The sequence below is a fragment of the Hemiscyllium ocellatum genome, chromosome 12 (assembly GCF_020745735.1).
Source record: "Hemiscyllium ocellatum isolate sHemOce1 chromosome 12, sHemOce1.pat.X.cur, whole genome shotgun sequence".
In the NCBI taxonomy this organism is placed as follows: domain Eukaryota; kingdom Metazoa; phylum Chordata; class Chondrichthyes; order Orectolobiformes; family Hemiscylliidae; genus Hemiscyllium; species Hemiscyllium ocellatum.
The window spans coordinates 38,740,460-38,765,748 of record NC_083412.1 but is presented as its reverse complement, the minus strand read 5'-3'; the positions used below and the strand labels follow the sequence as shown (position 1 = coordinate 38,765,748).

The 25,289-nt window shown below is 39.3% G+C and overlaps 1 protein-coding gene across 7 annotated transcripts in view; it reads right to left on the bottom strand.

The window, feature by feature from the left end:
• The window catches only part of dmd (dystrophin), a 1,983,095-nt gene that overhangs the window by 448,658 nt on the left and 1,509,148 nt on the right, over positions 1 to 25,289 (bottom strand). For all 7 annotated transcript variants that reach the window (XM_060833515.1, XM_060833512.1, XM_060833514.1 and 4 more), the window contains one exon: positions 23,717 to 23,955. In XM_060833515.1, the coding sequence (XP_060689498.1) occupies positions 23,717 to 23,955 (239 nt within the window). The remainder of the gene's footprint in view (positions 1 to 23,716; positions 23,956 to 25,289) is intronic.

The window sequence follows — 25,289 nt, the reverse complement described above, 5'->3', positions numbered from 1 at the left end:
TAGCTTGGAAACAGGCCCTTCAGTCCATCATGTCTAAGCCATCCAACGAACACCATTCTATATTAATCCAATTTACTTGCGCTTGGTCCACAGCATACTCTGCCCCAGCATTTTGAGTACTCAGCCAGATGCTTCTGAAATGTTGCGAATGTACCTGCCTCCACCACTCTCTCTCAGGCAGCATATTCCATGTTTCTATCACCCTTGGCTGAAAATACTTTTTCTCAAATCTCTTCTAAACCATGTACTCCTAACCTTAAACTTATGCCCTCTGGTCTTAGACACATCAGTCACAAGGAACAGATTCTCGTGATATTCTCTGTCTATACCTCTCCTAATTTTGTACACGTCAATCCGACGCCCCTCAGCCTCCTCTGCTCGAAGGAAAACAGACTAAGTCTCTCCTCATAACTGAGACATATCATCCCAGACAATATCCTGGCGAATCTCTCCAGTGCAATCATGTCCTTCCAATCGTGTGACAATCAGAACTGCACACAATATTGCATCTAACCAATACTTTATAACATAGTGACAACTCTTCCCTATGCCGATATTCTAGCCCCCAGCTAATGAAGGTGAGCATCCCTCATGCCTTTTTCATCACCCTGTCTGACTGTGTTGACACTTTCAGGGATCTATGGTCTTGTACACCAAGTTCTTTCTGTTCCTTAGCACTCAGGCAGGTACCATTCATTGTGTATATCCTTCTCTTATTAGGCCTCTCAAAATACATCACTTTGCACTTATCAGGATTAAATTCCAACTGCCATTTATGATTTATGCCTGAGACCATCTTCTTATCAACAACATCTCCAAGTTATAGTGTCAACTGCCAACTTAATGATTAAACCTTCCACATTCACATCCAAGTTGTTTATGTTCATAACTAACAGCTAGGGTCCCAACAGTGATCCCTGCTGTACATCACTGGTCTCACAGGTTTCCAATTTCAGAAATAACCCTTAACCATTACCTTTCCTTTTGTAATATTTTGAAATTGGATAATATATGCCATAACAGGAATCACGCTTGTAAGACCCCCCCTAATACAGCTCCAGGGCTTCAATAAATAAAATCAAAGCTTTGGTCTCTGCCATCATTACATGCTTCTGATTCTCTCTTTCTCTCTAATTCTTTGTTATACTCTCCTGTCTTTATTTTGAACTTTTCTGCCTTGCCTTACTTTATTGGAGACAAAGATTTAATAATAAGTTCTAGTTGGCATAGAATAGCATTCATAGAATAGTTCCTACCTAATCAAAAACACTGGCATTTTATTACATTTGTAAGACCTTTCTCCAATACACTGTGGACTAGTTCCAGTAATTCTGGGAGCACACTTACATCTCGGTTAAGACTGATGCATCGAGTTCGACTCGTGAGACTTGAGCGTACACTTCTAAGATGCCATTCCATTGCAGTGCTGAGAAAAGACTGTCCTGATGAAGGTGCTAAATTTTGAATGACAACTTCACGTAAAAAAGTTAAAAGTAACAGTCGGAGTAGACCTGAAGGCCAGTCAAACTTTTAAACACAATCATGGCTCTTCTTCAGATTTGAAAAGCTCCTTGGATGCTGCCTGACCTGCTGCGTTTTCCAGCAACACATTTTCAGATCTGATCTCCAGCATCTGCAGTCCTCATTTTCTCCTCTTCTTCAGATTCAACTCCATTTTTCCATATACCCCCTATAAACCTGACTCCCTGGGAAATCAAAAATCAGTCTATACAGTTTAAATATATTCAATGGTGGAGCATCCAAAACCCTCTAGGGTACAGGGTAACATTCAAAACCCTTTCAGTAAAGAAGTTCCTTCTCAACCGAATCCTAAATGATTGACCTGAGACTGTAGCCATTGTTCTAGGTTCCCTGGCAAGGGGAAACAACCTCCCAAATTCCACTCTGACATGCCCCTCAGAGTCCTGTAAGTGTCAAAGACGTCACCTCTCATTCTCATACATTCCAGAAAGCGTAGGCCCCATTTTATTCCATCTCTCTTCATGGGACAACCCTCTCAACCAAGGGACCAATCTCATGAATATTCACTGTACCACCTCTGATGTATATCCCTCCTTAAATATGTGACCAAAATGATGTACACTTTAAGTTTTATTTGCCCTCTCAGGTGGATGTAAAAGATCCCACTGTATTATTTGAAATAAGAGCAGGGAAGTTATCCCGGCTGCTCTGACCAATATTTATCTCTGAATCAACCATAACAAAAAACATGAGTGGATCTTTATCACACTGATATTTGTGGGACACTGATCTGCACAAATTAACTGCTGCCCTTCCCAACATTACAAGAGTGACTACATTTTTATTGGCTGCTCTGCTACATCTTGAGTTACCAAATGGCACTACTTGAATGCAAGTCTTCATTTACCTTCTTTAGTTTGCACAAACAGAGTTAAGATTTCTGGTGCAGCCGACAATTTCGTCTTTCCCATTCAAAGACTACTCCAGCATACCAGATCTGTGGATGTACCAGTGTTGAATATTTTCAAAAGACTGACAGAGCTTTGGCTACTCTGGGAATCAAGGGAAAAAGAAACTGGAGTTGAGGCAAGTCATCAGTCTTGATCATAGTGAATGGAAGAACAGGCTAAGGGGTTTTATGGTCTCATCCTACTTCTATTGATGACCATATGTTCTTATATCCAATCATCATCCTGCAAAAGAAATTGAAGCCTCATTTTAAAGCCATTTTCCCAATGTTGTAATTCAAACCATGCCATGATTAATATTTCCATAAATCAAGTCTTTGCATAATCTTCTCTTCTCAAGACAAACTATTAATTTTCATTCCTTACACAAAGATTGAGTTTTAACATTATAGCCTTCTGCTGGACTCTCGGTAGTTGCACAATGGGCAGAAATGCATGGTGTTGACGGTCTTGCCTACTGGCTATAAAGCTAGCTATAAAAGTGCCATGCCATCTTTCATAGGGAAGGCTCACTGAAATTAAGTTTCTATCAGACACTTCACTATTCAGCACTGGGCTTTCCAAGGATTAAGGATCGCAGGGGCGGAAGAACTGCAGGCCAGTCAGAATGTTCTTCATTGTCTATCGATAGCATCAGGAGTGGTGACTGCTGTTGATAATACACCAACCAGATGCCTGATATTGATGTGGTAACCAGGCCAGAGGTGAATGAAATGGCATTGGAGATAAAGGTTTTGGAAAATGGATGGCTACTTTGGTGTGGGTGGGAGTTACGTGAAAGGCCAAGGGTGTGACGCACTATAGGCCAACCTTTTCTAGCGCTTGGTGTCTTGCCCAAAAACTGTGTGGCTTTGAATAAGACACTCCTTCTCTGTTTCCAGAACCCCTGGTTCTAAAATCTGATCTTGAATCTAAGTCCCCAACTTTAGTAATTCAAGCTCTGTCATAATTAATGCTTCTGCCTATTAAGTCCTTGCATAGCCTTCCCTTCTCAAGAGACAGAAAGTAACAAGATACACCATGAGTTTTCATACTTTACTTTGAGTTTTAACATTGCAGCTCACTGCTTGACTCTTGGCAATAAAATAATGGATGGAATTTCATGCTGAAAGATGTGTATGGTTACTCCCCAGCCTCTCGCTGGTTTAATTCCAGTACGGCAGATTGAGATCCTTCAATTAATCATCCACTAAGATCTTCAGTTATTGTGCAGGACAGATGTCCATCAGCATTCCCACTCTGATTTTAATTGAATGGAGGCAGAAAGGTGGTGGGGTCCTCAGTTCACAATTTCCACCCTATTAAAGCCCCCTTCAACCTCCAAATCAGACAATATGACAGCAATAAACTCCGTTCATTATCTGGAAGCAGCTGTGAAGAGAAATCAGAGTTAATGATTCGGGTCCAGTGACCCTTCCTCGGAAACGGATCTGAAACATTAACTCTGATTTCTCTTCACAGATGTTGCCAGACCTGCTGAGCTTTTCCAGCAACTTCTGTTTTTGTTTCTGACTTACAGCATCTGCAGTTCCTTCTGTTTTTGTCCATTCATTATCTCTTTGACGTTAGGAAGTTAAAAGTGGACTTGATATTCTTGATAAGATTTCATCAAACACAGAGCCAGAGAAAAAAAGGTCTGAACTAGCTAATTAGTAACACTTCAGAGGATACTTAAATCAAAGGATTTTCAAGAATGCCTTAAGTTGAAATGGAAACAACTGAGCAATCAACAGTGCACCACTGATTAAACAATGAAGATCAATGTAGGCTGGTTACGCTACGAGAATACTAGTTGCCGATCTCTGTAAGATGCTCTGACTTATGGAGTTGAATATAAAAAAGAAAAGACGATTTCAGATTTGCAGCAGAGTCACTAATGAAAGAAAGAAAATGAATATTGAGTTTCAAATAAGGAATGATAACATCAACATTAGGTAAATAGAGAGAGGTAAATGCAAAGAATGGTTGCTATTTCTTGGTGCTATCATTATGTAAACATAGAACTGCAGCTAACCAACTAACTGCAAATAATTTTAAAGTGGTATGAAAAATAATCAAGGGTAATGTGTAAAAAAAACATTTGTACAAAGCAAGTGAGGCTGTGAAATGCTCTGCTTGTTGGGCTGAAGGGCCTGTTTCCACACTGTAGCGGTTCTATAATTCCACGAATAAGGAGGGAATAGAGGGATATGGACTGAATAAGGGCAAAAGGTTTGTTATTAAAAAGGGTGGCACAGTGGCTCAGTGGTTAGCACTGCTGCCTTACAGCGATAGGGACCCGGGTTTGATCCCAGCCTTGGGTGACTGTCTGCATGGAGTTAGCACGTTCTCCCCGTGTCTGCATGAGTTTCCTCTGGATGCTCCAATTTCCTCCCACAGTCCAAAGAATGTGCTGGTTAGGTGAAATGGCCATGCTAAATTGCCCATTATGTTCAGGGATGGGTAGGTTCGGGGCATTAGCCAGGTTTAAATGTAGAGTAATGGGGAATGGGTTTGGGTGGGATACATTTTGGAGATTACATGTGGACTTGTTGGGCCAAAGGGCCTGCTTCCACAATGTAGAGGTTCTGATTCTAAAAGTGATGGAGGATGGTTCAGTTGAGACAGTACTTGATGATAATTTGGATAGAAATGGGATGAAAGTATATGGGGAAAGCAAGGAGGTTAGTATTAGGTAATAGAAATGGTGCATGCATGATGGGCCAAATGGCCTATTTCTGCACCTCCACACTTGTGTGATTACTTTTTAGTTCACTTGTGGGATAAGGATGCACTGGATGGGCCAGCATTTACTGTCTATCCCTTGAGAATATGGTGATGAACTGTCTTTTGAACCGCTACATTTCATTTGCTGTAGATAGACCTACAATGCCCTTAGGGTGTGAATTCCAGGATTTTGACCTAACGACAGTGAAGAAACAGCGATATATTTCAGAGTCATGGTAGTGAGTGGTTTGGAGGGGAACTTGCAGGTACTGATATTCTCATATATCTTCTGCACTCGTCCTTCTAGATGGAAGTGGCCATGGGTTTTGGAAGGTACTACCTGAGGATTCATGGTGAAATTCTGCAATGCATCTAGTGGATGGTACACATTGCTGCTACCAAACATCAGTGTAGAGGGAGTGGATGCTTGTGAATGGTGCCGCTCAAGCATTTTCCTGGATGGTGTGAAGCTTTTTATGTGCTGTGGGGAGATTCCATCACGTTCCTAACTTGTGCCTCGAAGATGGTGGACAAACTCTGTGGAGTCAGGAGGTGGGTTACTTGCCGTAGCATTCCTACTCGTGTAGCCATAGTGTTTAAATGGTTCATCCAGTTGTGTTTCTGGTCAATGATAATCCTCAAGATGTTAATAGTGGGGCATGCAGTGATAGTAATACCAATGAATGTCAAAGTGCAGAGGTCAGATTGCCTTTTATTGGAGATGATCATTGCCTGGCTTTGTGTGGTGCATTTCTGAACTAGCTGACTCTGATGTGATCATTTTCTCATTGACTTCAGTTGGACAGTATACATGCTGTTGTGCTATTCAGATGTAATTTGATGCATCACTGGTGATATAATGAGAATTCAATCTCTTGGCAGGCTAGCTGACTGCTGTCCTTTATCTCCAGACATTCCAACATGGACAGAGTTAATTGATTTCAACATAGCTCTAAGCTAATTTGAATTAACTGTAAGATCTGGCAAATCCAATTGGCAAAGCATGCAGTTTCCAATGTAAATGCTGCATGAAATGAAATAACTTTATTGAATTTTCACAGAAACACATTATTCCATGTGAAGTAATGACATTCAGATAAATGAATCTGACCAGAAGATCCCAATCTGTCCAATGGTTCAGCCTTGTTCATTATTTATCATCGCCATAACAAGCTCACTCAAATCAAATCACCATATTGTGGAGGTGGAAGCTAAAGTCCATGAATGCGTTGAGTTTTAATAATTTAATAACATTTTTTTAATTCCCTGTGGAAATACATGATACAGACTAATGACAGCCAACACTCATATAATCTGATATTGGAAAGGCTCAAAAGAAATCTATTAGCTATCTAGGAAAAACAGATCCAAAAAAATGAGAAATGCAAAGTCTTCTGAAAAATTTGGACTGGACAGATTTAGACATTCTCTATCATCTTACATGACGCTCCATTCTACCTTTTATGACTCTATGTGCTTTGCTACTGAAATATTAAAACTCTATTACTTCTCCCTGTTTACTTTAGGTAACAGGGCATTGTCTATTCAACAGGAGAGATTAAGTTATGTTATTCTTGAGGGCAAGAAACACATCATACATTCATAACACCAACAAGGTCTTTCAAATCTTCATTGGATAATGAACAAAGTAATTCTCTGATTCCTTTCTAATGGACGATTCTAACACCCATTATGCTGTATGACATGATTTTTAAAAAACTCAATATATTACTTGAATAACCTCACAGCATTTTAATGCAACCACAATCTGATTTGTTCTTCGACATCTTTGGAGATAACAAAATATCTGGAAGGCTTTATTTGTCTTTCGAGCTTTACATACTAAATGCCCCATAATTTTCTGGTTTACTGCACCATTTAACATTGCTTATAAAGCTGTGATTTCACAATCCAAATAGGTCTCTGAATATTAAATTGGCAAAATATCCTCATTAAAAACAGATCAGAAGAGTGAAATGAAATCTTGCATTTATATGGGAGAGATGCCACTGGTACCATTTCTGAAGTTAAAGAATATACTGTAAATGAAATGATACATCACATAAATCCCTGTGAGTTCAGCTGGTTCAGATAGTGAGTAGGAAAGACATATAAGGTCTGTGTGCATGCCTAACAGGTGAAAGTCCCTCAAGGTTCACAAATTTCCCACTGCCTTAGTCCCAAAGTCTCTCTCTGCTTTCTCTATTACTTCAACTCAGACCTCATCTCATCCAATGACCTACCTCTTGTTTCTTGACCCTATTTCTGCGAAACCAATGACTACTCATCTTCACTTCCTGATTGCAGTACAAGCTATGATTATAATTTTAAAAAAACTATCATCACTCATTACGAAAAGACAATCCTCGTGTTGTAGAAAATTACAATACAAAATCTTAGGATTCTCAGGTTGCAAGTGATCAATCTCATTGTAATTCCAAAGTAGAATTCCTCCCTCAGCAGGAAATCTCAGCTATTTATATATTCTAAGTTGTGGAGACAGTACATTAATTCTGAAATGGTCTGTGTTAAAAAAAAATGCCTTGTTATTTGCATGTTCTGAAATGGCAAGGGTGCTTAACATCCCTAATTTTACTTACTTGCCCTATCTTCTCAGATGCAGCCCTATCTACTCACTAGATCTTGTGCTATTCTCACACTTTTGAGTTCCCCATAGATTCGCTTGGTGGTATTTAACTTGGCGTGGGGAGAAATCATCGACATTTCAGCTTCAACTCCTATAAAAGTATCTCAAAGGTTGTTGCTAGTTCAGCCAGATCACACTTTTGCAGGATGATGTGTTCCTATTAAGTCAGTGTTTCAACCTTGTCTGCATGTTTTAGTTTGTTTTACAGCACCCAATAATCTTTTTTGAATAGGAATTAATGAATTATATGTATGAATCGTACTTTATAAGCTAAATAAATTCTCTAGTCATCTCTAATAAAATTACTTAAGACTTTTATTAATCATATTTATTTCTTCCCTCAGTGATTGTTGGGGGTAACCCAGATCCAAATTATCCCCCCCACCATTTCAAGTATAAGGAATGTGTTCAGTAGCTACCACAAACTTATGGAAGTTAGTTATGTAGAGGTAGAGTTCATGAGACCATATACAAAAAGCCAGCACACAAACACAACTGTATTTTTCTAAACATCCAGCTGCAAACGATGTAAATGCTTATCTAAATCTAGTCTTGTATTGATCCCTGATTTTATTTGCTCCATCATTGACGTTTGCACCTTCAATTGCCTCAGTCTTGAACTCAGAAACACGTCTTAACACCTGTACATCACTCTGTCTTGCTTTCTCCTTTAAGCCACCTTTTTGATCATGATTTTGGTCATCTGACCCAGCATCTCTTCATCTGGCTTGGTGTTATATTTTGTTTGACTTTGAAACAAACACTGGAGAAACTGAAAAGGATAGGGCAACTGTTCTGGAGAGAGGTAGCAAGTTAATATTTTGAGTTTTCTGAAATTGCTTTCCTTAGAGAACAGATGGCTGAGGAGGGATCCAGTTGATGTTAAGTTCTGAAGTTCTGAAGGGCAGAGACAGAGTATATAGGGAGAGACTTTTCTCCTTAATAGAGGGTGCCATAACCAAGGAGCACAATTTTAATGTAAGGAGCAGGAGATTTGGAGCAGATATCTGGATTTTGTTTTTGACCCACATGGGTAGTGAGTATCTAGAATTCACTGCCTAAAATGGTGGCATAGACAAAAACTCTCAAAATATTTTAGAACTATTTAGGTGAGCACTTGAAATATCATAGCATAGAAGGCTACAGGTCAGGTGCTGGAAAAGGGGATTAGATTGGATGGATGCTTGATGACCAGCATGGAAACAATGGGCCAAAGATCCTCTTTCTGTTCTGTTAAAACTCTGCGACTCTATGACTAAATGCAAGGAAATCTCCAGATACATCCTATACCTCGAATGCTGCAATAAAGAAAGCCGGTGGCTTGTGGTCAAGCAATGAATTAACTGGCATGTTGATCTGTTGAAGGGACATCACAACAAAGTTGATAACATGACATCCCCCTTCTTGAGTGCTGACCAAGACTGGTAGCAAGTTATGTGACTGTGGAATCATCACACCAAGGCAGTTATCAATACTTGTATAACAATCAGGAGAAAGAGCCCTGGATGTCTTTTATTTTACCACAAATCTAAACTTTCCTCATCTATTTGGCTCAGTGTCATCTCAACATTCTATTTTTATTCATTGTACGTTCATGCAAATTGAATTATTTTAAATACATCGTTCAGTGTGCACAAAGTAACCTTCCATTTTTTTCATGACTAGAATCGTCACGCAAAAGATTTTTGTCCAAGCTGCATTGTAGAGATTTCTAATGTGCTTAATTAAATCAGGAAAAGTTTGAATAAAACATCAACTAAATAGACTGTAACACTAATCACAAAGTTTCATTCATTAAAACAGTCAGGCTTAAGAAGACAACTTCTTTCTCACTCATGAACTGAAGTAATTTTCTCATGAACCAATCAGTTCAAACTTCAAGTGATGAGATGTTATACATGCAGTTTCTGTCTCTGGTGAGTCATGTAGGCTTTCCATTTCGATTGGACTAAATTCGAAGAGGTGTACTCTAAAACCAGCTAGCAATCAAATTACTGTGCAATGATTCTTTTTCTTTGCAGGTGAGATATATAATTAAGATATTTTTAAAATTCTGACTTAGTATAGCGAATATTCTCATGTGCAAGAGGCGAACACAATCTCACCATATCTTTATTTCAGAGGTGGATACCCTGATAAGTAATGTCTTACTGTGCAACATCCATTTGTTGAGATACTCCCAAGTGCCACATAAAATGCATCTTAAATAATTACTAGATTAATGGGGGTCACTACTTTCCCTGATGGTTTCAGAAAGTCTGCGTAAGACAAAAGTTGTGTAAGCAATTATTGCCCTTTGCACATCCATTAGAAGCACTTTTTCTTTAGACTGCGGGGGGTTACATTTAGGATAGTTTCAAGATGAGATTTTTAACTGCTATTTAGCTCACTTACCGAATTTTCACAGTTGAAAATGAAAGGGAAACAGCAACTCGGTCAGGAACACTTGAGGCCATCCTGATGTTGCTGCCCCGCAGATCTCCCATAACAACTACTGGGGAAGTGGTGCTGAAATGCCTGTAGTATTTTTGCACTGCAAGCTATTGGGGATGTGCACTTCCTGGTAACACAAATAAATATTCACAGTCCAACTGCCACATAACACATTCAGTCATGTCAACTTTATCGCAAAATGGAATTAATTATGAAGGCATTTAGTGTGGCAACCTGCGATGTTCTTCGTACTATTAATTATTCCTTCATGACACATCAGCGTCTTCACACTACAAAATTTCATGCAACTTGGACAATCACAGAACTCATGCACCAGCTCAGATACTTGTATCTGCTGGATACTTCACAAATCAGAAGTGAACAAGAGCAAATCTAATCTAGTCATAGCCAGAGAATAATGTGCAATGCTTTTTCTTTATGCTTTCATATTGTTGCCTCCAAGGATCTATTCTTGATCCCTTCCTATTTCACAACTACTCCTCAGAGACATCATCTGAAGACACAACATTAGTTTCCACATGTAAACTGATAGCAGCCAGTTCTACCAAATATTCATCTCTCTTGAAACTACCAGAATTGCTAAAATATCAGATGGGTTATTATCTGATGTCCAGCCCTGAGCAGAAATTTTCTGCAATTAATTATTAGAAAGCTTGACATTTTCAGTCACCACTCCAAACTCCAGCAACTGACTTCATTCCTCTCCCTGGTGCAGTCTAAGATAGAATGAACAGTCAGTTTGCAACCTTGGTGTCACAACTGATCCTGAGGTAGCATCACTCAGACAATGTGTTCCCACCTCTGTAACAGTACATGACGTATCTCAGCTCATCTACTGCTGCAACCCTCATTCACTGACTGCAATTTTTATACTTACATGTTATTCTGTGCCTCTATATACTCCTGAGGTTGCATGTCCAATGGCGCAAAATTGTTAGCAGCCACTTTCCTTACAATAACAAAAGTTCAGACCAAGTATAACAGAGATTGAGTATAAATGACACACTTCACATGAAGGGCCATGAACAGTTGCTGTATTTTCAGTACTTTTGTTTATATGTCAGATTTCTAACACCTGAGTTTTCAGTTTTTATATTTCATGTTTCCTTCCCAATAAGGTTTAATCAGATAAAGTAACACCTTACTCTCTTGTGAGGGTCCATTTCCTCTCCATCACAAGGACTGCCTGCTTCCAACACTGCACTATTGCCTGTTTCCACTTCTGTTTTAGGTCATCTACTGTTGAAACCCTTATCTATCATTCCCTGTTGCAGCATTGCAGCATAGATTACAGACTGGACAGACGTGTGCTTTTAAGACAGCTACATGAGATCACAACAGTATCTCACTGAATGACTGAGAAGACAAGATGGGATGAATGGCCTGCTTCTACTCTGACGTCTCTATGTTATGGAGTTAGCCTAATGCTTTCTGTCTATCAGTCATATTTATGTAATATACAGTAAAATCTTTAAGCCTTAAACCCAGATTCTGTGTGTATATCTGAGAAAATTTAGTATTGTTAATAGTTTTCACAAAATTGTTCATGGGTTTAGACATTGTTACCCAGCCCAAAGACAATCACATTGGCTGTGAGGCTGGTGTCACATGTCACCCCAGCCATGTTAGGATGGCAGATTTCCATTCTTAAATGTCACTAGTGAATGGAATGGGTTTCTACAACAATCAACAATGGGCGCCATCGGGCTAGTTTTTATTTAATTCGAGATTCTTATTTAATTCAAATTTCATCATCTTCCATCATGAAATCATCATTACATTGCTGCTTCCCCCAGTTAATGTCACTAATAAATTTCAAGACATTCATCTCATTACGAACCAATGTGGGCTAACATATAGAAAACTACAACTGACAATCTAATCCTATCTAACCATCAGTGTTTTATTTTCTATAGTTAACAAGCTACAAAGTGAACAATTTTGAAACCTTTACTCACAGAAATGCTGTTGACTGGTTTGGTGGAATATGCACATTCATGTGTCTGGTTTAAATCTTACTTGGCATAAAAGAATGCTTTGCAAATGTAGCTGGTTTAAGAGCTATAAAACAAGATGATGGAAGATGAAACAAGGACTGGGGATTTTCTTTTCATTTTAGCTGTGAGTCAGAGAGAAATCACTAAACCTTTCATGGAACATTAAATAAGCTGGGGTGCTCCAGGCGGATGTCTTTAGTATAAATGGTAAAATAATTTTGAAGGTAAGCTGACAGCTGTTTGAAAGTGTTGGAGACAAGTGGATGAGAGCTCAGTTTGATTAATCTAGAATTTGGTAACTGGAGCATAAGCAACTCCAACAGGTGGAGCATGTTGGAGATTGTACAACCATGCTGCTGTGATTAACAAGACAACAATGTATTCACACACAATGTGCATGAATTGTGCTGTTTAGCTCACTGCTTCTAGGGAGCCTCAGATTGTTGCAGAAAATTTAACACCATTTAGAATTTTTCAGAGCTTCATGTGTATAATAGGGGAAGAGATAAGAGATTTCAAATATACTTTTATGTGAGGAAGCACTTTATGATATCACTCATTTCTAATTTTAAGGTTTAAATACCTTTGTTCCAAGCTACATCAAGAGAAGAAAGTATTTCACTTCATCAATATGTTTTAATCGTTTTAAACACCTTAACTAGCTAACCCCTAATTCGTCTAAACCCAAAGAAATACAAACATCTTATCACATCCTCATAATTTAAACTTTCTTACCCAGGTTTGATTCTACTAAATCTATATTGTATCTAAGCAAAGCCAAAATGGCCTTCCTGAGGAACAGTGTCCAGAACGGAGTGCAACATTCCAGATGGGATCAAACACAGCTCTGATTAGAGTGGTGCTGGAAAAGCACAGCAGGTCAGGCAGCATCCAAGGAGAAGGAAAATCAATGTTTCAGGAATCAGGAATCCTTGGATGCTGCCTTACCTGCTGTGCTTTTCCAGCACCACTCTAATCTTGACTCTAATCTCCAGCATCTGCAGTACTCACTTTTGCTTCAAACAGAGCTCTATATAGCAGTAACTTAACTTCAACTCTTGTATTCCTGGATGATAAAGATTAATATTCAATTGGCTGTGTAACTGCTTTCTGCATCTATTCACTTTATGGACACATGAATTTGAGCAGGAGTAGACCATTCAGCCCTTACAGGCTGCTCTGCTATTAAATAAGATCACGGCTCATCAGTTTGTAAATTCAAAGCCACATTTTTGCCGGTTGCTGGAAACCTTTCAACTCCTCGTTTTATGAGAATCTGGGTTTCTCTGCCATAAAAATAATGAAGGGCCTCCACTCCCTTTTCAGAGACAGAATTCCAAAGACTTTGTTTTGCTTAATGTCTTTTTTAAATTAGTGACCCGTGATTTTTAAACAGTGGCCCCTAAGTATAGATTCTTCCTTAAGAAGAAACATCCTATAGCCATTTACCCTGTCAGCACCGTTGTTTCTGACTTGAGCTCTTCCCTCGATAATTGAATGCTACATTACCACTGTGTAATCTTCACTTTGACCTAGGGGATCATTTACTTGGAGATCATTTATTAAACCAACCTCATTACACAGATCCAAAGAGCCTGAACCCTAGTTGTTCCACTACATATTTTTTTGCAAATTGTCCCAAATACACTTTATTAATTCTGCCACATGGTCACTTCTGCAATTAAGTTTTCCCAATCTTCTTGAAGATTATGGCATCCATGAGTAATGCACTGATCTAATGCCCTCATTACCTTTTGATTCATCCTCTGTTCAGTGGAACAGTGACTTTTACAGGGCCCATAGACTACTCTCATCAGCGTCTTACTATTTCTTACCTCCATCCATATGGATTCTATATCATCCAAATCCAAAATCATTTCTTGTTATTGTACTTTTTCCATCTCACACCAAAGCTTCCCCACCACCTTTTCATTTCTTCCTTTTGAAAAGTCACATGACACTGAACATTTAATTCCCAGCTTTGATCTCCATTAACCATGTCTTCACAATGGCTATATGATCATATCCATTAATCTCGATTCGTACCATGTAATTACTTTGTTCTGAATATAATGTACTTCTTTTCTGCAAAAAGCTATTAATTTTGCCTTTTAACCATTTCTCATCCCTTTGATCATATCTTTTGCAGTTTTTATATGCCTACGGACTCTCTCCCTTCATGTTCAGGTTTCATTCTCTAAATAGATTAGATTAGATTACTTACAGTGTGGAAACAGGCCCTTCGGCCCAACAAGTCCACACCGACCCGCCGAAGCACAACCCACCCATACCCCTACATATACCCCTTACCTAACACTACGGGCAATTTAGCACGGCCAATTCACCTGACCCGCACATCTTTGGACTGTGGGAGGAAACCGGAGCACCCGGAGGAAACCCACGCAGACACAGGGAGAACGTGCAAACTCCACACAGTCAGTCGCCTGAGGTGGGAATTGAACCCAGGTCCCTGGCGCTGTGAGGCAGCAGTGCTAACCACTGCGCCACCGTGCCGCCCTACTGCACTGCAATGCTGCCATGTTGACTTGATTTTGTGAGCTTACATCTCCCTGCTCACAAAGCCACCCCTGCAACTCTTAAAGGTAATTTAAAGCATACTAACAGCCCTAGGTATTCAACTTACCAGGACACTAGTCCCAGAATAGCTCAAATGAAGTCCATTCCACTGGAAAGTCTTCCTTCTCCATGGTACTGTGGCACTAATCACAACCGGAAAATCATTCTGCTGACATTAATCTCTGAACAACACACTTAACACCTTGAGTTTATTTACAAATGCCAGGCTGTCATGTCAAAGGCAGCAATCCAAAGATCATTACCTTGGATGTTTTGCATTTTTTGTTTAGGTCCTAACTGCTCAACAGAATCTCCTTTCCATTCTTATCAATGTCATTCGTATTAACATAGATGATGACAACTATATCGCTCCCTTCTCACTCCAAATTCCTCTCCAGCACCAAGGACATATCATTAATCTTGGCATCAGACAGGTAGCACAGCCTTCAGGACTACGCTCTCCAGTCTACAGAATCATGGCTATCCCCTGAATTACACTGAACAACATCACTACTGGCTTCCTATTTTCTCTTCTACCTGAATAGCCTGTTGTACCACAGTAACAGGACTAGTTTGACCCATCCTCCATGCAATCTCCTCTCTTGTCCACACAACTTGCAAAAACCCTGCAACTCTTGGATGATCGCAGGGACTGAGGCATGTTGAGAGTTGCTCCTTGGGTCCATATTGGTGCCACACCTGGATCATTTAAATAGCTGACTCCTAATTTTTAAACAGTGACCTCTAGATATGGATTCTTCTCTCAGAATAAACATCCTATCAATATCTACCATGTCAGCATTGCTGTTTATGACCCAAGTTCCTCTGTCTCCAATGCTCAATCACAGACATGTAAGGAGTATGATCACCTCCAGGAACAAATGACCCTCCTGGTAATTTTCCTCCTGCAATCTGCAGCTTGGACTCCAGCTCCTCAACTCCAATCCAAAGTTGCTTGAGGTACAAACATTTGTTCAAACTGGTGTCCAGAAACTCCCAGAAATCACCCAAACTGCCATCTCAATTGTATTTTATCTTAGTTCTAACTGAATCACTTTGGTATCTCTGCTTTTTACACAAAGAATCCACATTCTTTACATTTCAGTGTAGCATTTTCCCCCTTACACACCAGTATCAATTTTATGACTAACAAGGAATTTGTAAGAAAAAAAGGGGAAAAATAACTAGAGCCTTCAAACTCAAACAGAAGACACAACTTTTACTCGAGTCTAGAAATATTCACCAATCAGATACTTTGTCCAGACAAAGTCAAACAAACAGCTCAATCCTTCCTCTGCTGTACTCCGTGTGATGCTAAATTCCAGTATTCTAATCCAAGTCCCACTAAAGTGCTCAGTCATACTTGGCTGCCAATGGGTGCATCCAAAATAAACGGGCCGATCCAGGTCAGTTGAGGTTTCAGTTTAAGATAGTTCTTTATTAGGCTGCCCACCAATGGAATCTTGAAAACAAATGTGCTCAAAACTCACTGTCAGAATCTCAGCTGGTTGAGAATTTGTACTTTCAATGTCTCTGAAGGCATTTCATTGTTCTTTCCACCAGGACTTTGCAAAGAAAAGTGAATAAAAGCCAGCTAGCTGTTACTGAGCTTGCTGCTACCTCCATACAGGACAGAGACACCAAGAGCGATTTGTGAAGCTTTCTCTTTTCAGGCTAGATGTCTCTGCTGCACAGTCCCTTTACACATTGTTGCCAAAAAAATCTCCCTAGTTCAGAATCCATCAGCTCAGTTTCGTCTGCGTTTGTTCCCTTTGTCCCAGGAAAAGGCTATATTGTATACAACTTAGAACCTGTATCAGTAAACATGATTTTTAAAATTCCAGTCATGTTTTTTGCATAGATTCTTTAATTTAAAGCAATTTTTTTCCTTTTTTTAAAGTCTACAGTCTCAAAGAAAAGGTAATAAAATGATGTGTTTTTTTTATGCCAGGTAAATAGACTGTACATCCCAATGACTGGCAGACTGTATCAAACAAAATACGTAGTTGCCCAGTTGCAGTGAGCAGTGCACTACTCATGTTAAACCAACTCATGCTGGTAAGCCTAACACCATCATGTCCAGTTCTACTATTGGACAACATGCATTTAGTATTCTGGATTGTGCCAAGAGTTACACTGAAAACCAATCTAAGGTCATCAGTTGGGTCGGCAGTGAGATGCCATTGCATGTGATCGAAACCATATTTATTAACACACAAACTCTTATTTTATGTTGCCAAAGCTATTTGTACACACATTGCACCTTTTTTCATTGGGGAAGGGAAAAGGGGTCATGGAAACTGCCAATCTCTGCTTCATTTCCATGGTAACATCCCGACCAATTTACCTGGTCTAAGAATTAAGATTGACAGTTAATAGATATAGCTGCATTTCCATGCTGAAAAAAAAATCCAATCAATCGACGTTAACTTGCTGCACAAATAGGTGCCGCTTTTCGAAGTCTGGTTGTTGCTTTCTTGTCCTGATGAGTGCAAGACGAAAAGCTTCAACTTAACGTCTCCTTTTATTAGTGTTCAAGTTCTGTGTTTATCTAGTAGTTCATTAGAGACTGAAAGAGTGACAATGTGCAATCAGACCAAAAACACACTCATTTTTTAAAAATAGTAGAGACTGCTATCAGATTCCTGCAAATCAATGGGATCTGTGGTGGAAGTTATTCCAATTAGAATTCAATGGTGCACAAGACATCCAGACAAAGCAATCAAGAAACGACAGTGAAGTGCTGCTAATGCAATTGGACAACTTGGAGTTCATGGCACAAACTAATATGGTGTCCTAACTCCAAAATATGATGCAAGATAACTTTGATAAGACTGTGTCAAACTTTCATAAATTTATATTTTGAACTGCTTTGCTCGATGCACTCGATGTAAGATGGATCATCAAATTTATCCACATTTTCCTCCTGAACATGTGAACTTCACATGATTTAATATGAAGCATTCTTCCACATTTCCCAATTTTAGTAGTTATTCAATCAGTTGCTTGGCATTCCTGATGAAGGGCTTTTGCCCGAAACGTCGAATTTCCTGTTCCTTGGATGCTGCCTGACCTGCTGCGCTTTAACCAGCAACACATTTTCAGCTCTGATCTCCAGCATCTGCAGTCCTCACTTTTTACTCATGGCTATGTCTCTGCATCACAGATGTCAGAAACATGCGTTCAATAAGTGTCTTATGAAAGTAGCATTATAATCAGCAAGCAAATTCATGAGGTTTCACACTATTACCATAATTTTACATAAATAAATTACCAATGCATTTGTAAACTATATTCCAAATTCCATCAGGCTAAAGATGATTATTCCTTTGCAAACCAGTCAACTCCCATTCAAGAGGAATGGAAACATCTGCAAAAAAAAGAGTTCAAGTTTGAGCCCCATCTTTCAGGTGCTTAAACATGACCTACCCTGAATCCAAAGTTTCACCTTGGCCCGAAATTGGGCAGCTGCATTACACCACAGGACATATATACTCTGATTGTGTATATGTCAAAGCATTTTCTATTGCATGGTACCCAGGGCAATCACTGTGTTTTGCATTAATATGTGCTCATCTGCAGGCAGCCATTCTTGAAATAACTTCACTGCTCCAAAGTGGGCAGCAGAAAGGGCAATATGACAAATCACTGCAGATATTACAATAGCAAACAGGCAGGCCCACTACTTATCAGCATGTGAGACTTCTGTGCTGTTTTCTACCACTCTAGAGAGTAAGATGACATGAGGTCAATTTTCAAGTTCGTATCATTGGATATATGCTTGTAATTGGGTCTGCATTGAAATGAAATTTGGAGCAAACCTAATGCCAATCTATCACACAATTTTGAGGCCAGCCTCAACTTGTAAACTTGTGTTTAATTAGAACATTTAAACACAGGTAAACAGATACAATCATAAAAGCCGTTATTGTGCCAATCAAAATCGTTGCCATTTCCCTAATCCACCAACTCCTGAGTGGTACAGGTGAGGAGGGAATCATTGGACCCATGCTAGTTAAAGGGATCATTGGAAGGGAAAGGTGAAAACAGCCCTTACAGTCATACATTTAAAAAATAAACTCTATACTATCCTATCACTGAAAAGTACTGCATCACTTACTTCCCAAAATAGGCTGACCACAAATTTTAGTTGAGCACCTTGAAAAAAATCATTGGGTAGTGATGGGGTGGGTGAGTCTATTGATTTACATTCTAACCCAAAAGTGTCTACTGTGTATTTACAGTTGTAGTTATCAGAGATGCTTGGCAGCCTACATATTTTGAAAGTGACCAAATAGTGTAAGAAATAAGCACATCTAAATCATTTTTATATTGTGCATTGCACATACATATAAATGTTTCTGTACTAATTGCAAACTATGTACATCTTGCCCAGCACTACTCCTTCTCCATTTGATTTGCTGCTGTAAATCCCTCTCTCGGATGCATTTGGAAGAGAAAGGACTCCAGGGAGATCAGACTGCATGAGATGTTCTCTGTGGTTATCTGCCAAACATCCACACATCAAAAGATGCTCCAGAGATGAACAAAGGACATCTTGGCACAAGCTTAATTATGGATACAGACCCTGGCAACATCAGTAATATATAATATATAAATACCTGACTGGCTTTATTGTTGAAAGCTTTCTCAAAAGTATCTCAAACAAAGCAGATCATACAATGTCATATGGCATGATGAAAGGCATCCGAAGACAATGGACAGCCACGGTTTTCTGAATGGCTGGACTGCCAAGGTGACACCAGCCATTTCTGTGACTTGCTGTGTGCTTCCAGCCTGTCTACTCTCTTGCATGGAGCAGAAAAGCAGACTTAAAGCATTGCCATCCGGTGCAAGGACATTCATCATTCCCATGAGGTAACAAGTTGTCAGGGCTAGCAACAGTCAGTTGCACATCACTGCTGACATAGTGCACTGCTAGATTACAAGCAGAGGCTGTGGCACGCCTCCTCATGCATATTATCTCCACTTGAGAGGACTGAGCGCTGGATTGTTTATTCGTCCTTTCTGCAGGCTCATGCCTGTCTTTTTGGTTTTACTTTTCTTCACCTTCTCAGTTTCATCATAAGGGTCCCCTTAATGTTCTATTAACTTTCTTCTTCGAGCAAAGTATTTTGGGATTGATTGCATTTAACAATCATTTTGTGTATACTTTTTTCAAAAGGTCAAGACCGGTTAGTTAAAAAAGGACACCCGCTGTGAGTTCTGAAGGCATATAGATATTATCCAGCTTGGTCCATATGCTATATCTTAATGTCTATTCCAAAGTAGACCAGGGTTGAGTTCAGATGGCCTTGTTCATTCTGAGAATAGCAGCAGTTTTTCTTTAAATTCCACACTTAGCCGGGTAGGAGTCATTGGCAGAGTGGTGGAGGGGAGGATATGCGCTTGGTTTATCAACAGGCCATTGGAAAGTCATTTGTTCAATTATCATCACTACCTTTGTTTAGCTATCTGCTATGTGGACTGCAGTGGTTCAAGAAAGTGCCTCACCACAATCTTCTCATAATAAGTGCAGACCTAGTCAACAATACCCATATCCCTGAAAGAAAATAAACAGGAGAAGAAATACATGGCTGAGCTGTAATTGACAATGAGCCATGGCCATTGAACTAGAGCTGGAAGCTGAAGCTCAGAAGCTCGATTACAGTAATGAGAAACTGAATAACTAAGAAAGCTATTGCCAAAATCCAAAGTCAATCCACAAAAGCTAAGTGGAATTTGCTTTAACTGATAGTTTGCATGCACATTGTGTGGAAAAAAAGTTTACAGTTGATAGCTGCCCTACAGTTCACCAATACCTTGATAAATATGAGGCATTACTCATGAAACTTACAAGGGTGGGATGGAAGGGGAAGGTGTTCAATTGCTGCCCACTCAGGCTACTTTGTTATTTTGGATTGCGGGCCACTGAAAATGAAATTCAAAAATGGCAAACTCATTTAATAAGGGATGTAATTATTGGATGCGTTTGGGAATGGCTGGTTGCTAAATGGACAAGGAACTTTCCAGCAAAGCAGTCACCCAGCCTATGTTCAAATCATCATAAAGTTGCTTGGCAAACTGATTGCTCCTTTAATTACATAAGACCACGACCCCTCCTATTTCCCACTTCCTCTTTCACTGTCCATCTTCTGTGCTCCTCCTTCATGACCCTTAAATGTCCCATTGCAGTCACCATGTGATTGGTTTATCTTCCAAAGTTATCTTCCATATGTTAAAGGATATCTCCTGTGTGGAGGTAGTCTTTAATTTTTCTCCAGATTTTGTGGGTATCATGTTCCTGTCTGAATACATCTTTGTAAAGCAGGTGCAATCATGTTTCCCCAAACTGTTCTCTGAATATTGAGTGGTGCTCTCCTTCCTCCTTTGGTGTGCCACCAATACTTTCAACATTTAGCCACTGATTTTCTGCCTTCTGCAACTCCTTCCAGATTACTTGGTCTAAGAGCTCTTTCTCAGCCCCCAGACATCTCCTAAGAACACCTTATTGAGTGGATGCATGGTGTCCATAATTTCTGTATTTGAAAAATAATGAATACTAACTATCCTTATTGTGATTTTCCATATCGTTATCTGTATGCTATATAGTTTACTTTTTTGCTTCTCTGACCCTCGATCTCGCTTCTCAGTTTTAGGACACTACTTTGGATGTACTTCTTTGATGAAGCTTGCGGTCACCTAACCTGGATTTTTATTTCTGGGTCTGAATCACTGCCATAATTGTCACCAACGGGACACTGAGAGAGAGTCTGAAGGAAGTCTTGGCTGGGTTCCATCTGGAAGTGGAGGGCCTATCTACTCTAGAGAAAATTCCAGAAGACTGGATATACTCGCTAGATACTTTAATTGATCTAAGTGGCTATGCACCTCTTATGGATGTTTAGATCAGAGTGATGCTGGAAAAACACAGCAGGTCAGGCAGCATCCGAGGAGCAGGAAAATCGATGTTTCACGCAAAAGCCCTTCATCAGGAATAGGATGGACAGGCAATCAACCTTCTCCACATTGAAAGGCAGCTTCCATGGAAATCCATCAGAAGCAGAATCCTGTGTGCCATTACTATAAAATTGCAGACCTATTCATGTCCCAGGCTGCTTCCTCAGCCCAAGGAATACTCAGCCCAATATTTCCTTCTGTCTCTCAGTGTCATAAAGGTTTTATAATGTTTTATGAAGCACATTGGGTTTTCCTTTATTTTGGAGGTACATCATAAGGATAAGTTGTTGTTTCATAAAGCACAGCTTTAAGTAGTATTGCAAAAAAAAAGAAAATAAATCATTTCGCTGTTGTTGCATGTAGAAAATAGGTGTCCTAAACAGCAATAGCAACTTTCTTGAGTATTTTCAAATATACCGGCCAGTTCTTATGACATAACACCTTCTACTTCCTACATTGTGCTGAATCCTCAGATATTTTAAACCTCGACAGGCTCATGCAGTTTACAATTCATTGTATTTGCAACTGAATAGAGTAAAATAAAAGGATTTGAGAGATTCAGCTTACTCAATTTCATTACAGTGATATTGTTAAACTAAAAATTAAAACAGCACTCTTGGGTATTTCCTTTATATGAAGCGTGAAATTATTAGTGAAGGTACCTGACTGCTCTTGCTCAAGAGAGATACTTGTGTAGAGTTGAAAAGGAAATTGATTAGTGAACAAAAATCTGGGGGTGGAATTGTTTCTGTTATTATTGGAAAAGCACAACCAACTACAAGAGATAGTTAAGAAAGCACTTCAGATGAGAATTCAAGGTTCTGAAAAGTTACAATCACCAAAAATAATCTACCTTTCGATTTCAAATGTTAATTGACCAACTAGGCAGTTCTGGTAATTGCTATTACCACAAGTAAATACTGGAAACCTGAAAGAATTAGTTTGCTTGTTGAGAGGAACCAACACAATAATTGCTCAACTATGCAGTTTACAGTCAAGAGTGTGGTGCTGGAAAAGCACAGCAGGTCAGGCAGGATCTGAGGAGCAGGAGAATCAATGTTTCGAGCAAAAACCCTTCATCAGTATGGTGCCTGACCTGCTGTGATTTTCCAGCAGCTCGACTCTGATCTCCAGCATCTGCAGCCTACACTTTCTCCCTGTACAGTTTCCAGTTTGAACTCACTGGAAGCTGACTTGAGAGGTCACAAGCTATTTTTAGCTATTTTTAAAATAGTATACATTTATAGAATAATTTAGATACCATCAAAGTTTTCTTGCAGTGAAGGAACTGATTCTGACTCAAACACTTAGGTGCAGGTTCTATTATGGATACAAAGCATACTTTAACATGTCTCAGCTGATTGTACCAGTCAGTGAAATTGTAAGTCAGCAAGATGTACCAAAGAAATTCAACATCTATGAAAACACATTGGGCAAGGATGCCTTTAAGCAATGCTAATCCCCAAAATGACAAACATTGGTACCGGAGAAGAAAGCAAGCCTACATTTTAGCATCATTAGGCTAAATGTCAATAATTATGACTTACAAACAATTTAATGCCCCAGCTGTGGAGCAACCCATTTTACAGTGCAAGCAAGCCAAATCTGTAATGATGAACCTCAAGGCATGATTGCAGAACCATTTCTCGAAGTATTTGTGTACTACAAGCATGCCATTAACTCATTTAAAAGGCTACTCTCCCCCAATTATCCAAGTCAGACTTGGATGTCAATTGTTATAAAGACTTAACCTATCTGGTGCTTCAGGTTTTATTGTGTCAATGTGCCCAGTACATTCACTTCTACTCTATTAACATGTAAATTGTTCACTCTGCTTTTAAATTACTTCTCTATTGATTGGACAACAACCTATTAACACATGCTATGCTGACAGGAAATTTTACACTAAAGGATTGTGCACATACCTTCTGTTTTATGATCATGTCATTGATTTCCTCAACATCTCCCACTGTCACGAGTTGAGACTTGATTACACGATCCAGCAATGAAAGCCAATCTGTCAACTCCACCCAGGCCTTGTTGAAGTCGGCCAAAGCTGGAACATCCATGAGTAAAGAAGAAGGCATGTCTAACTTGGTGACGGAAGTATCCGTGGTAACGAGGGTCTCAGTCACCACGGTAACTGTTTGTTGTGTGGTTGAAACTGAAAAGAAATGATTACTAATGTTAGTCAATGAGAGACATTTTAAAAGATCAGTGAGCACAAACTGTAATTAAATGTGATTATTTCATATACAGGCTTATAAACGTTGTTACTTGAATGAAACACATTGGCTGCAATAGGCAGATATTTTTTTGGAGACAAAGATAATCATTGTAAATTAATTAAAAAGTTTCACAGCAGACATATGCTTGTCTCCCTTTTTGTATATTTGAGAATTTTAGTATCTCAAAATAATCAATTGGAAGTAGAATAAAGTGAATCCTAAAATAACATCATGCAAATTAACCAATCACCTGTCATAAAGGAACATTTTAACTGCAGTTTTTTGTTATGCATCATAACAGGAGCTCATGATGTCCATATGGACCTGGTTATATATAGAACAGCAGCTGCTCGCGAGGAGCTTACAAATGAGTTCAGAAAGTAAGATGGTTTATGATGGAAAAATCTGCTCTCAGCCCTCAAGTTCCAAGACATTCAAGGTATCTGATTCTAAAATAGGAAATTGACTTGTAAATAAGGACAGAAAATGCTGAAAACACTCAACAGGTCTCTTGACTTTTGTATACAGAGAGAGAGAATTATGAACCATACCAGAATTGGGTTGTGTCAATTTTGTTTCATGGAAGGTTTCTCTTTGTGAGGTCTAGCCAGGTTTCTCTTCTGAAAATGACTTCATTAGCTGTGCGCCGTATCCCTGCGGTGCCCGATTCATCATATCCTCCCTTTCAACACTGACGTAATTATTTACCCCCACAGCTGAGACCTACTACGATTCTGGCATTACTGCAAACTTTAACACACAGCCACACACCGAGTCTTACACTGTCAACCAGTAGCTGCCTTTCACCGTGTACACAGTACAACAACAACCAAAAACAAATGAGAAACAAAAACAGAAATTGCTGGAAAAGCTCAGCAGGTCTGGCAGCATCTGTGAAGAGAAATCAAAGGTAATGATTCTAGTCCAGTGACCCCTCCTCAGAACTGATAGTAGTTAGGAAATTGTCAGTTGACATGCAGAATTTGAGGAGGGGGCGAAGTAAATGATAGACAGGGATAGATCTCAAAGAGACAAAGAACAATTGGACAGACAAAAGAGTTGATAACGATCTGGCTGGGAGAATGAATAGATGTTAATGGAGACTGTTAGTGACCAATGCCTATTATCAGTCACTAACTGTCTCCATGAACAGCTACTCACCCTCCTAGTTATATCATTATCCACTCCTTTGTCTGTCCAACTGTCCTTCTCTCCATTTGGGATCTATCCCTACCTATCGTTTACTCCTTAACCCTTTCCCATCCTATCT